Genomic DNA, 15,062 nt, shown 5'->3' on the forward strand with positions numbered 1-15,062 from the left:
GACTAACTTTTTTATTTGTTATAGATAAAAAATATATAAGCTTATTTTACGTAACAAAAACTTTTTGATTAACTTGAGAATCGAAAATATGTATGTATAATTTCATGGTTCAAATAAGCCGCCTTTATACTGTAAACATTAAGTACTTATGACCAAGGCCGATAATGAAGCGTCAGAATTATGTAGCTCAATTAAAAAAATACTTTTTGGTACGATGGTTTGAGCTTGTAATACTCATTTTGCAGCCACAAAGCGGGAAATTCAAATTTCGATAGAGTTTGAAGGATCTTTTTATAGTGCGATTTAACATGTGATTTGACATCAACAACCTTGAAATAAATCCTTTAACCAAATCAATTTATTTTCGATTTTTTATTGGAGATGAGCTAGGAAAGCTTCTGTGCCAAACAGTCGGTGGTCAAAACAATGCCAATTTTGTAACATGTTTTTAATAAGTGTGTTACAAGGACCGCACACCAAAGTGAGCATTGGAATATGGGGAGTTGGCGCAATTTTTTTTTTATACCAAAAGCCAACAGGCGAGTACCACATGTTAAGTGATCTTCACTACTCATAAACATCTCCAGCAAAATAAATGTATTAAGTATATTGTGCATCGACAGCTCTTAAAACCAATGAACAGAAATTAGGGAAAGGCTGAGATGTACTTATCCCAGAATTCTCATGTTGTTTTTTGCGAAACAGTACGGTATATTGATACGAAAATGTCTACAGTGCACCTACCTTTACCACATTTAAAATAGTTTGGATATTAACTCAGCTCTATAATAAAACGAAACAAAAATTTAAGTGACTCGCAAGTTTATAGGTGTCAGTTTTCACTCACACTTCCTTCTCAATTGGTATATTTACCTACATATATTGGCTTGTTGGATTCACTCACAGGTGGATCCCAAAGCGCGACTTACGTCGGCCTTTATAGCTAGTTTATCAATCCCTGTATGGTTGTTAATGGACATATGTCATAAAAGTTAGTATATTACCTGCCACTAACAAACTTTGTGCCAGCTGAAAAGAAAATATATCAACGTAAAGCTCAGGACATGGTAGGCCCTCGACAGCTTGTTTGTTTGTTTAAGATCCCAATCAAAGCTAATGCACAAATTTATTCTATAACATAAAATTACATCTCGTATTGACGGTGAACGAGATGCGGCGGCCTAACGTCTCACGTCTCGTAGCCTTCAAGCATGACATCATCGGTATGATATCACGATTCATGAGCAGCTTCGCTTCAACGCAACAAGCAGTTTGTACTCACGGCGCGGACAGCGCGCACGTACGTGACGTCATACACTATTTACTGAAAACATCATGTCAGGTGAGATTTACATGTAGTAATTGTGTATAATTCTATAACGATTGAACGGTAGTTATGTATTATCACGTTCTATGATGGTGTTGCATAACTATTTATAGTTTTATTATTGTTGATTCATGGGTCGTATGCGAACGTCCGTGGAGTTAGCAGGTTTTACCGGGTTGACTATGTTGTAAAGCATTGTTAAAGGAATTCGTTGTTTATGTTATAGACAGTGTGTTTACTGGATTTTATGCGATTTATCATCTTCCTCAGAGTGACTAGTATATAACTAAGCCATGTAGAGCCTTTAAAATTAAAAGTGCCGGATTGTGTTACTGTTTAAGGATCGTCATGATCCTTGTCAAGCGAGCAATTCGTTGCTTACATAAATATAAATCATAAAATGCCGATATCCCATATCATGATTCCATTATTCAAAAGTTGGGTTTGACCGCTTTATGCATGTATGCGTTCGTAACGTATTCTTTTGGCTGTGTGCGTGTGAAATAATGATAGAGTCTAGACTTAGTTATCGATAATTTTGTCGTGTAGCCACTAGCTTCTAACGATTGGCTACATTTCAATACTGTTTTATGCGACTGGTCAAGTAAACTTGTTTATCGAGTGCTATGGTTTGTTATGGTTGGTTGACCAAAAATATTTATATAAACACGGTTATGCCAGAACTTGTCCTATTACTGGCAAAGCGTGACGATATAAACTATGTTATTTCCGTAGTTAAGTGTATATATCCATGAATTTATGGGTCCTAAGTAAATTATAGTATCTGAAAAAAATCCGATTTTCACTTGAAAATAGTTTCTAGTAGGTATATGAAGCTTTTTTTACTGGATTTGGTAGTAAATAGTACCTTCATAACGAAATCCTAGAAAAGTGAATAAGGATTTTTTTAGACACGATCGTTTACTTAGGAGGCTCTGAAATTAGTAGCTTACTATTATATGGGCTGTTATGGTTATACTTATCCTGTTTAATCGACTTCACAAAGGAGGAGATTTTCAATTCGAACGTATTTTTTTTGTTTATGTTTGTTACCCTAGAACTTTTAACTGGATGAACCGATTTTGATGATTCTTTTTTATTTGAAAGCTGGTATTTCCCGTGATGTCGCATATGAATTTCATTGTTGTTAGACCCTTGACTTCGGAGATATATCAGAAAACTCTTAAAATTATTTCGTTAACTATAATGTCCTTAACGTATACTTTACCTCAGAACTTTTGACTGGGTGAATCGATTTGATGATTCTTTTTTTATTTGAAAGCTGGCGCTTTGTCAACAATTTCATCATTGTAGGACATTCAGTCCAAAGTTCTGAGGTAACAAACATAAAAAAAGAATACGGTCGAACTGAGAACCTCCTCCTTTTTTGATGTTGGTTAACAAATTCCCGAATCACACCAGTTAACGTTTTATAGATAAGCGCGTACCTACTTACTGACTAAAGCTTTTTCATTGAAGTATAAATTGGTTTCAATATTCATAAAATTATGAAGTTTTTAATAATATCTACATAATGACAAATTTATTAATTATTAATATCAGTATTAGCAATATTTTTAACCTTTTCTATCAAATCAGTTAACTATTGTAATAAAACAATGAAACTCTGCACTTATATAATTTAATACTCACATTGTAGTTGGAGATCAACATTTTTTCTGATCTAATTTATCATTACATGACATTCAACGTAGGGTTGTGAGTCATCCTTCGATTTACTGAGCGCCTTGACCAACTTTTACTTATTTTTATTCTATACTAGGGTGTGCTCGCGACTTTACTCACATCAGTTATGAATTAACGAAGTGGTAAAATCTCTTTGGTCATTAGATGTCTCGTTGGCGTAGTTGTGTACTGCATGCGCGGTACGACAGCGCTCTAAGGTCCTGGGTTTGTATCTCGGGTCGGGCAAAGTGATATTTGGGTTTTTCTGCTCAGTATCAGCCCGGAGTCTGGAATTTGTGCCCGATTTGGCGATAGGCTCGCCGCCTATCACACTGAAATGGCTCATAAATGTATTGAAATAAATTGTTAAAATTAAATCTGTATAACATCGCATTAGTTTCAAATGTTATAGTGGTATAATATATGTATAAATAAATAAATAATAAAAAAAAATCATGGGACGGAACATACTTGGTGAAAAGTGGAGTGCCTTGGTTGCGCCTCTGCATACCCCTTCGGGGAAAATGCGTGATATTGTGTGTGTGTCATTAGATATGGCAGGCTAATGACCGGCCGGCTTCAACTACAATCGTGTTGTTCTTAGAACCCCATTAACAACTCTTCCAATGTGCTTTAATAGTTGTAGTTTACTAATTTATAATATTAATAATTTATTTATATATTTATTTACCTGGAGTGGTAATTTCATTATGGCCCAACTAAAAGTAGGAAAGTACTCGATTACTATGCGTTTGCCTCGTCTGATCCCAGGACTGCAGACATTCACGAATTTATCCACACTAAATCGCTCACACTTTTTTGAATTCCATAGTAAATTATTATGGTAATTTACAAATCGTGAAACATTTTTTAGGAAGTAATTCAAAATCATATGCTTTAAACCTTATTTTGATGCAACTTTTGTTTGTTACTACTGAGTGTGTTTAATGAAAAACTAAAACGTAGGCAATACGAAATCCTGACATCAAGTGACCTCCGAGTGTGCAAATGATAATGTAATTAACATAAATTATTTTTTTAATTCAAACTACTACAAACAATGCTATGACGATTGCAAGTGATTTAGTGGTTCGTAAAATTATGATTTAATTTACGCATAAGTCGTTATTTTATAACGTAGTGATTTAGTTGAAGAAACTGTCAACAAATCAATCAGTAACAATTGATGTGTGGCTTGTGTAATTAACAAATTTCCGTTGAATTTTTTCTATAGCAGTACATATATATAATTTGTATTTGAGGTTCCAGACTGTAGAGATATGTTTCAAAATAGGTCGTCCAAATGAATTATGTAAAAGAATGAGAATGGAGTCACACTTAAAGTCCTAACTAATTCTTAGAATGAAACTGAGCATACAGTAGGCTTTAGCAGCTATAGATTTTACTCGATAACTGTATGAGAGATTATTGTCAAGATATATTCCCAGGTCTCTCACGTCTGTTACCCTATTAATAATATTACCTTCTAGATGATACTTATAAGTAATAGACGTAGGTAATCTTACGCGAAAAGGATATGACGATACATTTAGAAACATTTAATAAATATAAATAAACAACAATAATAAAGAAATAAATAAAAAAGACTTTTTTTTTCTTCTCTTTATGTACTGACTGATTTTGAAAAGAGCAATACCAGAGTTGCCCTTTCTTCTGCGATGATAACTGCTTTCTGAACTGGTGGTAGAGTTAATATTGATGGAATCTAAATAATGTGTGACATTTTATGGGTTCAAATAAATCATTTCAATAAATTATCTTTGCATTATTTACATAACCAATTAAGATCATCTTGCAAAAGTAAATATTCAGATATACTGACGACTCCTAAAAATGTTCATGTCATCGGCATATAGAAAGTATAGAGGAATTGTGTATAATGTCACGTATATCGTTTATCGTTTATATATATAAAACAAATAAATAAATAACATAATAATGGACCAAGGCGAGAGCCCTGAGGAATCCCTGAAGAAACCCGAACAAACGAAGAAAAACTTTTAATAGTCACTGCTTGGCTACGGTTACGAAGATAGGAAAAAAGGCATCGCAACAGATCTTGGTGTATACCGACTCTCGCTAGTTTATTGACTAATAGTGAATGATAATATCAAATGACTTAGAGTAGTCCGTATGCACGAATTCTAATCTGCATCACGAAATAAACGTGTTGTACGGAGAGCACTTTTCAATGATCGAGGGGTTGAAATATCAAGTAATAAATATAAAGCAGGATGATGAGGGTCTCTTGGCACTAAAGGCGGGCAACAAATTGCAGAACAGTCAAAGCTACCAAAATAAGATTAAGAAACCTGTTATAAAAATAAGATATGGAATTATATTACCTAAGATTTGAGAAATTTAGAAAATTATACACTGAATTAATCAAAACATCAGTATCGAAGAAATTACTTAAACTTATGAGGGGTATCTGTTCCCAAACAGCAGAGGAAACATTGAAGTCACCCACTATCAACACATTATCATTGGTATGACTAAGTATCTCATTAAAGACTAGTTCAAAGTAGTCACAAATACCGTCGTGTTGGTATTTACTGAGAGGAAAATAACAGCAATAAACATGTAATAGCTGGGTTATAGAGGCCCTAGAAAGGACAATTAAACTTTAATTATTTCCGCAGCTACATTTACAGAGCAGATGGAGGAAAAGACTGAAACTGAGAGGTCCGAACTAAGTGCGAACAAAACAGCACGATCGACGATCTAATCTAGGGACATTTTCAAGTTACTAATTTCCGAACATTGACCATCAAGTTGTTTTATATTTGTCTCACACCTGTTTATTCTGCTGTTAAAGTCATTGAATGTGGCGTTAACTAATTCTATACACTGCTTAATACTCGACAGTTCTGTTTTTATAGCTTTTAGTTCATTTTTTAAGGTCATGATCGAAGACCTAACTTTGCCTTAAGAACAGAAACTTTAGTGGATACGATAGATTTTATTTGTTCCAACATATTTGAACACCCCGTTAGATCTTTGTGATTGAAGCGCTGAAGTTGCATTTCTACACAATGTCACATGCTCATTACTGTAATAAGTGCTTTTAGTTGAGTTAGTTCCACGCACTGGAGTGTTATCCTTGTTCACTTTTCTCGGCTGAGATAGTGCACATTCAGGGCAGCCCCACTTCAATTTATAATCTAATGGTTGCTTACTTTTTATTGACGGATTTATACAAACATTATGATAATTGCGATCATATTAGGTACATGTTAAGATCTAAGTAGCGCCCTCTGTAGTAGTTTCACAGCACGCAAACATAATTATAAATTGCAGTAAAGGCAGATAAATTAACAAGGAAAAATGAACAAAATGTTAAAAACGTAATTCCCTCTTGCAACGCGCCGCCGGGATTTGAACACGTTTTGTTTACTGAGGTACCCAAGCAACATCATACGTAGCAAGTCGAAAATATGAAACACATTTAACTATTCGGTAGTTCTGTAGTAATGACAATAATTAACAGTAGCAGGTAGATGATTTTGAATCATTTGTCGTGAACTAGTATTATAAATGTATCACAAGCTATATAATTAAAATTAGTTCATTGTATTGTAAACACGGTATTGTGTCTTCAAGTTCCAGTAACTGTCACTTAGATTTTTTATTTTTTTTTCATTAAGACAGATTTTTCACTAACAATAAAATTTATTTGTAAACTGTTCAAAGATTTATGAACGTTTTAGCTCAAAATTTCCATTTTTTCTATTTTTATTTAAAAAAAATACGGGGATTTGGTTTGTTCTTGAGTACCCTTCTCAGTGACTTCCTCTATAAAACGCTATGCCTATTTTGATCGAGTTCGGCGTACCTTTGAATAGTTAACATAATAAAAGATTTTCACTTCAGGCTCAATACCAAGCGTGGAGTCAGGCTGGGGGATCCAGGTGGTGGTGCCTGGTCCGGACCACACCTTCACATTGAACGAGGAGGCGCTCAGCGCGCTGCTGCTGCGTGATGATGTCAAGGATCGCGCCGCGGTCGTGGTGTCCGTCGCCGGTGCCTTCCGCAAGGGCAAATCATTCATACTCGACTTCTTCTTGCGGTATATGCATAGTCAGGTATAAAAGGTTTTATTATAACATTTTTATTAATCATTACAGTGGAGCGCCCATTATCCGAAAGATCATGGGTGTTCGGAAGAACGATTAATAGGATAATCGAACTGTGTAATTTTATGTATACCAAAAAACGCACAATGGCCCGACTACTTTACGGGCTAAGTGTGGAAAAAGGAGCCCATAACCATGTATGCAAAAAAAAAACAAAATTAATATTATTAAACTCGTTTATCAGAGTGGTAAGTGGAAAATGACATGTTGTTTAATCAATATTTTACGCGAAGAAATCTTCAACATAGATCTGTCGAGCCAAGACATCGGCTATGTGATCGTGCGGTTTGATCGATGGTTGGAAAATTAGGGCTCTACTGTATAAGTTACAAGACTGTCATTTTCATGCCGGAAAACACTATAACACTGTCATTTGCTTCGGCCACTTCTGCAATAGTGTCTGTGACTCCTAAACGAAAACACTGCTTTCCTACCTTCCAAAAGGCATAACACAGCTCCAAACTCCCATTGTGTTGTCGCTTTTCAGTACAACACAAAAGACTACAAAGTGGAGTGGATGGGAGCAGAAGACGAGCCGCTGAAGGGATTCAAGTGGCGAGGAGGCTCCGACCGAGAGACCACCGGCCTGCTGCTGTGGTCGCATCCATTTAAAGTCACCCGGCCGGATGGGGATGAGGTAATCGTCTGAAGTTTCCGGGGGAAAACTCCAGCGGCGTGTACACAGACAGGCGTTTAGGGGAGGCGACCCGGGCTATAGTTCGACGCTTCGTGCGGTGCTTTGGAGGACCGTTTTTTATGATCTTACCGATAAAACTATTAAAATTGACACTTTTATTTTGCTACGCCCGGGGCAGCCGACGTTTTTTTTTTGCTTTCGCCTGAGACCTCTCATCGTTTATGATCGCCTTTGCACACATGTTGCCAATAATAATAAGACAAAAATCAGTTGATAAGTAGTAAATCTACACATGTGTGGTAGGTTGTCTGTTTTTCGACAACAGTTGAACAGATTTTGCAATTTAATGCACTTTGGACAGTGTAATTCTATTAAGTTAATATTGGCTATAAAAAAAAGAATATTATATAATAATACAGCAAAAACATCAGCAGGATGATATGCAGATGTCCTCATGTAAAGCGACGACATTTATCGTTACCTTATCATTTGCAGGTGGTGGTGTTCCTAATGGACACGCAGGGCACCTTCGACTCGGAGTCCACGGTGAAGGACAACGCGACAGTGTTCGCGCTGTCCACGATGATATCCTCCGTGCAGATCTATAACCTGTCGCAGAACATCGAAGAGGATGATTTGCAGCATCTCCAGGTAATGTGAATTGGAATCCTTTCTTCTTTTTGCAGGTTGTCAGTTTCTTCCAAATATATTTCTTGATATAAATTTGTTGGTCTTTTAGGTTTCATTGACAAAACTGCTAAACTGTTATAAATTGTATATCTTGATACTTGGAAGACTAAGGAAGAACATAGCCATATCCCGGAAAAGACTATTAATAATAAATGCTGTGTAATTTATAAAGTTTCCTTATCTGAATCTCATCATATTTTCAGCTTTTCACTGACTACGGCAGACTGGCCAAGGAGAACAGCATAGGCAAACCGTTCCAGAAGTTACAGTTTCTGATACGCGACTGGAACTACCCGTACGAGTACCAGTACGGCGCTGAGGGGGGGCAGATGTACCTCTCCAAGATTCTTCAGGTGATACATCTTACACCTTCTCTTCTTTCTTTTCTCCTCTTTTTACTATCGAGATAACCGACCAGTATATAACTGATGTAAAGCACTATATATCCATGAGAGATATTAGATACAACACTGCCCAAAATATCACCATCCACTGCACAGTCTTCTGAATTGTATGCTTCAACCCTGAGACGTTAATATTGATTAATAATTTCAATATCTATAACATCTTTTGAATACAACATTGCTTAGGTAGTATATATGAGAGATCCACCAACTAGGTACAGTCAGCCATGAGAATAGCTGAACATATTCAATGATAAAACGCTTGTACCTTAACTTCAATTTAAAATATTCTTTTTCCTTTAACTTAAAGTTAACTTTAAAGTTTATACTGAAGAAAAAACGATTGTTGGTAAGAACACAAGACCTAAAAGACGATTTGAATTTATTTAGCTAGTTTTGTGGCTGACACTAAAATTGCCCTATATTTCCACTGTGAGTGATAATCCTGTTAGACATCACGTAAAAGAATTTCCATCTGCGGCTCCACCAGGTCGAGGAACGCCAGCACGAAGAGCTACGCAACTTGAGGATGTACATCACCAGCACGTTCGATGAAATAGCATGCTTCCTGATGCCGCATCCGGGGATGACGGTGGCCACGCACCGAGAGTTCAACGGGAAGCTGACTGGTGAGTTACAAATTTTATGAATTTTATAACACTTCTTTGGTATTCAAATTAGAATCGCTGTGGCTAGATTTGGGACCTAGTAAGGTAGTGATTTGTTTCAACCGGGACCTCTATATCATGGAAAATCCATGAGTAAAGACACTAGTAAATTACTGACCACACAAACAAACATTTTATTTTTCTAAAGCATATTCTTTTCCTTTCCTGCCAATGGGAGGGGCGATAAGACTAAATTAACTACAAATACAGTTTGCTGCTGTTCACTGGACTTTTAAAGCTTTTCCTTATAAACAATCATGCAAAATCATAATAATTCACTATATTTCACTAGATATAAGCGAGGAATTCAAATCTGAACTTAAAAAGTTGGTTCCGATGATCCTCGCGCCGGAGAATCTCGTGCCGAAGCTGATCGAAGGGCAGAAGGTGAAGGCCAAGGACCTGCTGCACATATTTAAAGCGTACATGAAGGTGTTCAGTGGCAACGAACTTCCTGAACCCAAGTCTATTCTAGAGGTTAGTTTCAATTTGAATACTCTGATGATAACAACTAAACCACGTCCCAGAAGATAAGAAGAGTAGATAAGAGAAGAATTGACCTAAAAAGACACCTCATGTAGAACTTATGGCTTTGTTAGTCCCTTAGGTTTTAATTGAACCACATTACTTCCCAAGACTGGAATTTACAAGGTCATCAAGCAACTGTTATTAAATATAATGGAAATAATCTGGACGAACAGCAGGATAACTGCTTGCGTGATTGTAGCATAACCTTAAATGTATTGTCTATTTACATGACTAATAAAATATCATATCTACCCTTAAAAATCACCATAATATCTTTAAATAGGCAACAGCAGAAGCGAACAACTTATCAGCCTGCGCAGAAGCCCAGGACGTGTACAAAACTCTAATGGAGGAGGTGTGCGGCGGCAGCAGGCCCTACATCCAGCCGCACCAGCTCGAGCAGGAACACACCAGGATCATGAACAAAGCGCTGCACGCCTTCGAGAACAAGAAGAAGATGGGAGGAGATGAAAGATCTAGCGGTTATAAAAAGAAGTTAGAAGCGGTAAGTTATTCCAAGTTAGCTTTTGCAAACAATAGTGCTGGAACCTAAAAAACAGATCGCTGAAAAAAGGTCCCAATTTTTTTTTCTCACTCGGGACACCCAAGAACTTTAGCCAGATCCGCATCCGCATTATATCTTTGATAGTTGAGGGCCTTTAAACAATTAATCAAGACTAACGTCCATCGTCCGTAAATTCTGACTCTAGAGAGTGTTAGAAACCCTTAAAAAGGTAGTAAATAAGACTTCGTGAAGACTTCTATAAGAACAGGTCGTACGAAACCCGCCAAACCGATTTATATAAAACGAACAACTTTAGTCGGGCAGAATGTAAAAGACTTTTAACAAATATCTCTTGCAGGAATTAGAAGAATTATACACGCAGTACAGAGCTCATAACGAAGGCAAGAACCTCTACAAGATGTTTAAGACTCCGTCAGTGTTCCTGATGCTGGCGGTGGTGCTGTTCCTGTTCTCCGTGTTCGCTGACATGCTGGGCATCCAGAGCCTGAGGAATCTGTTGCAGATGCTGGCCATGGGCTGTCTGGGCATGTCTGCTGTGTGGTTGTACGCTAAGTGAGTATTGATGGTATTGTTGGAGTAAAAATATTGTTGTGAGTTTTTGCACTTTTTGCTATAAAAACATTGAGCGTTTGACAGACTAGGTGAGATTTTCATTGATAGTCGTATCGGTCGGCCGGTAGGTAAAATATTTCTGAAGCACGAAATGGTTCTTTTTACTTTAAATCAAAAGCCTATTTCAATAGACAACTTCAATCTAAATCATTCCAATTCCAATTTCTGATTTTACCAATTAATAAGCTAACATGCTTACAAATTAGTTTGTTCTTGAGAAATCTTTATAAATTCTGGCTGGTTCATTATCGCGATCTATCGGGAAAAATATGTGTTTATTGCAATCAGCGGTATGTGGATGGTGTTTAAAAAAGCTTGTATACTTGGTTGTCGATTATTACTTTAGGGAGGTTATTCGCTGACAGTGTAAACTCGTAACATGGCTTTACGATATCTTCCTGGAATTACCGTGGAATGGTATTCTGTATTCTAATTTCTATTGTGCTTAATGCGACGCGTTGTGTTACGTGCTTTTTGCTATCAAAATAACGGGTGGCATTGAGAATAAGACCCCAGGGTATGAAGCTTAACAAAACGTGAATGGGATTGTAGTATCTCATACATCTTCGGAGATTGAGAGACCAAATATATCATTTTTCAGGCTGTCAGGCAGAATACGTGAAACGGGCGAATGGTTAGATGAGACTGCGGACACAGTTCTGGACTTAGTGAGTATTTTCATGATCTTACTTATTTTTTTGCATTTAGCGTCTAGCAACAAACAACGATAAGATCAGGGGCTCCTTTTCCGTCTACAAGTATATATCCGTCTTTTTGCAATCGCGGGCGTTCTAATCGAAGGGCATAGGTAAAAGGGTTTTCTTTACTCTCTTACCGGTATAGGTACGAGAAGAACCCTGACCTTACATGTCGTAACAGCATTTGTAGTATTATTAAAAGATACGTTAACAGTAAAACTTTATCAGAGAATTTCAAAGATCATTTTTTTATTTGGTAATTAATAATCCAGATCTTTTCTAATACCAAAATCGAAATTATTATTGTGTCCTTCAGTAACGGCAAATAAACGCAAATATTTACATCACCTCGAATGAGATTTGCTTAAAAACGCTACTTCCATTATTACCAATTTAATAATTATTATTGTTACAGTTAAGAAACCAAGCGCTGGGTCCCCACGCCAATCAAATGCATGTCCCGCCTGCAGGACCAGCTACAAGCCAGGACAAGAAGAGCTCGTAACGACCCCTGGCTCATATTTAGTCTATAAAGCCAGTGGAGTTACTGGGCAGGGAGATTTGACAGTTATGAGTGTAGTGCAGTGACCCATATTCAAAGTTGTGTGTTACTGCTGATTTGGACAGGCGTAACAAGCCAGCGGTCTTAGTATCATTAATAAGGGGCTATTTAAGTATTACGTAACGCAATTTGGCGGGAAGGGTGTCTCGTACAAAGCGCTACGTAACATTGTTTTTTTTATTTTAAAACAATAACAAAGGTATTTTAGCGACTTTCGGGTATTTTGCGTAATATAATTGTGAATATTACAAAAAAAAATGTTTTTTTAGAGTTTCATAACTTTTGGAGGGGGGGGGGGTGGCGTACAGGAAAACGTTACGGCGCGTTACATGGAGAAATGACGTTGTCAAAAATCTTAAAAAATGCGTTACGTAATACTTGAACGGCCCTTAAATATTTCATGTTGGCTTACCTGGGAATGTTCTTTAACATTACTATTTGAAATGTATTTTTATATTGCAAAAGGCTGACCAATGAGTTTGCAGTTAAATGATAGATTTGCCGCCATTTTCAATCAATCCCAATTGATTTTTTATCTATCGCGAAATTCGACCAATCGGAACACAGCTTTTTTGAAATGCTTACAAATGAGTTTTTCGATTGGTCATTTCTTGGAATCAGATTGAAGATTGAGATTGAGATCGTTTATCGAAAACGGATGTAAGTGTTGACTGCTCATAGCCAAAAGAATGCTGCCAACGTTCATAAATAAGAATCCAAAGCATTGGGAAAGAGTTATTGCGTCGGATGTTGGCAAATTCAAACGCAAGAATAAAGTTAGCAATTCAGGTTTATGCTTTAGAAGGTTTAATTTAAGGTTATTTTATACTGTGTACGTATATATAATACTATGCGGCTTAATACTAAGTACATTAATTTGTTTTATTTGTAAATATTAAATTATTCTAACATTTTGTGTTACATCTTAATAAATTTATACAAAATAAAATAAACTGTTTGTCTCAGATTCAACCGTTCATATATTATCTATGCTATTTACCTATAATTTATTATTTAAAGCTTGTATGTTTACTGGAGATACGATTGAAATGAAACTAAGTTTTGAGTTAAATCCGTCTCTTTATTCGGCTGGTTTTGCCGCGGGTTACTAAGGCGAATTACATGATAACTGGAATTACTCAGTCTTACTTATAAAAAATTCGCAAAGCTATGCTTAGTTAAAAAACAAATTTACTCGATCAGCGGTAAGTCAACCGCCATCTTGCCTCTTAACAAGGTTTAAACTAGGAACCGATGATGTGCTTGACAGCTATTTGAGCAATTCTAAATCACCTCTTAACGCTAAAGCAAGTTTTCAAGTTAAAAACTGATAATCTCCAAGACTCCAGAATCTCGACAGTTCCCACCAAGCTCCAAAAAAAAATTCCTAACATGACATTATGTATAATTCATTTGTATACATAGAGAATGAACCTTTACTTTCCAGTTGCCAAATGGACATTGGCAAGAAAATATGAGAAAGATGAACGTACGGCTTATAGTTGTTTATTTTGTAATAAAAAGAATAGACACATAGAAACCCACATTCACTGTGTCAGTTTCTATAGAATGGTAAATTTGTAAAGTTGTGCTGCCTCTATCGGTCGTTTTTAATAAACGATCCCAATGTCAATCTACGATCCGATCCTGGGAATAAACCAATAAAGATAAGTCATTTTAAAGCTCAAATCCTTCTTCGAGATGGATCTAATTAAAGATTGGGGTCGTTTATTGAAAACGTTTACCTAATTTCTATACATCTTTATGCATAATATCATCTAAGTCTTCATAAGTTTACTTAAGTCGGAAGAATATTAAACGAGAAGTGAAGGTCACTCTAAACAACTTTGTAAAGACAACGAGCTCAAATAACTTTTAGTAAGACGTTTATTATTTTCTGGCACGACTGCTTTAATTCAATTACAAAGAGAGCATCTGTTTATAGTGAATAATACAGTAAATTTTTTGCCGTCTGGGTACTCTGAGAGTGGCCTCTATTTTTTGTAGCTTCGTGAGCTATGGCCTATCTTTACGGTTGTCTGTAATATTCAAATCAGGCGTTCATCAACTCGCTGCTTCTCTAGTCTCTGGAAACTACGTGTATACTCTAAAGTACGTTTAGATTAGCGCATATTATAGCCATTGGGGACAGTTCCTGTCAGAAGTGCGCCGCCTCAATCTTTATATACAACTTTTTTTAAACCAGTTGAATGAACAGATTATTGAATAGTACAGTGAAAGACAAATCGCTGACTTACTATTACAAGGTCCTATGTTAATTTTTTATACATTTTTTTTTGTATTTTAATAAAGTTTATATTCCTATAACTTAAGTAGTTTTATTTCTTGTGTAATATTTCCATGGACGTTAGAAGCCCTAGATTTTGCTTTCAGTGTCTAGCATGTTACCCTACAGATGGACTTAATATATACATGTATATGTGTATGTATGCTTCAGCAACTTCGACTGCGTCGGTAATATTCCATAACAATGTAGAGTCGATATGGTAATACAAAGGTAAAAGTGAGTGCTCTGTTGCACCTCTGCCTACCCCTTCGGGGATAAA

The 15,062-nt window shown here is 36.3% G+C and overlaps 1 protein-coding gene across 1 annotated transcript; it reads left to right on the top strand.

Annotated features, from left to right (window-relative positions):
- Positions 1-1,236: 1,236 nt before the first annotated feature.
- On the top strand, positions 1,237-13,182 carry LOC115449602 (atlastin). Its single transcript, XM_030177468.2, has 11 exons — positions 1,237-1,342; positions 6,908-7,119; positions 7,658-7,807; positions 8,303-8,458; positions 8,701-8,850; positions 9,392-9,530; positions 9,862-10,046; positions 10,381-10,602; positions 10,961-11,175; positions 11,837-11,903; positions 12,349-13,182. Exons 1-11 carry the CDS (start codon positions 1,336-1,338, stop codon positions 12,436-12,438), a joined length of 1,593 nt encoding a protein of 530 aa, XP_030033328.1. The 5' UTR covers positions 1,237-1,335; the 3' UTR covers positions 12,439-13,182.
- Positions 13,183-15,062: the final 1,880 nt, after the last annotated feature.

This window comes from Manduca sexta, chromosome 13 (assembly GCF_014839805.1).
Source record: "Manduca sexta isolate Smith_Timp_Sample1 chromosome 13, JHU_Msex_v1.0, whole genome shotgun sequence".
Taxonomy (NCBI): Eukaryota; Metazoa; Arthropoda; class Insecta; order Lepidoptera; family Sphingidae; genus Manduca; species Manduca sexta.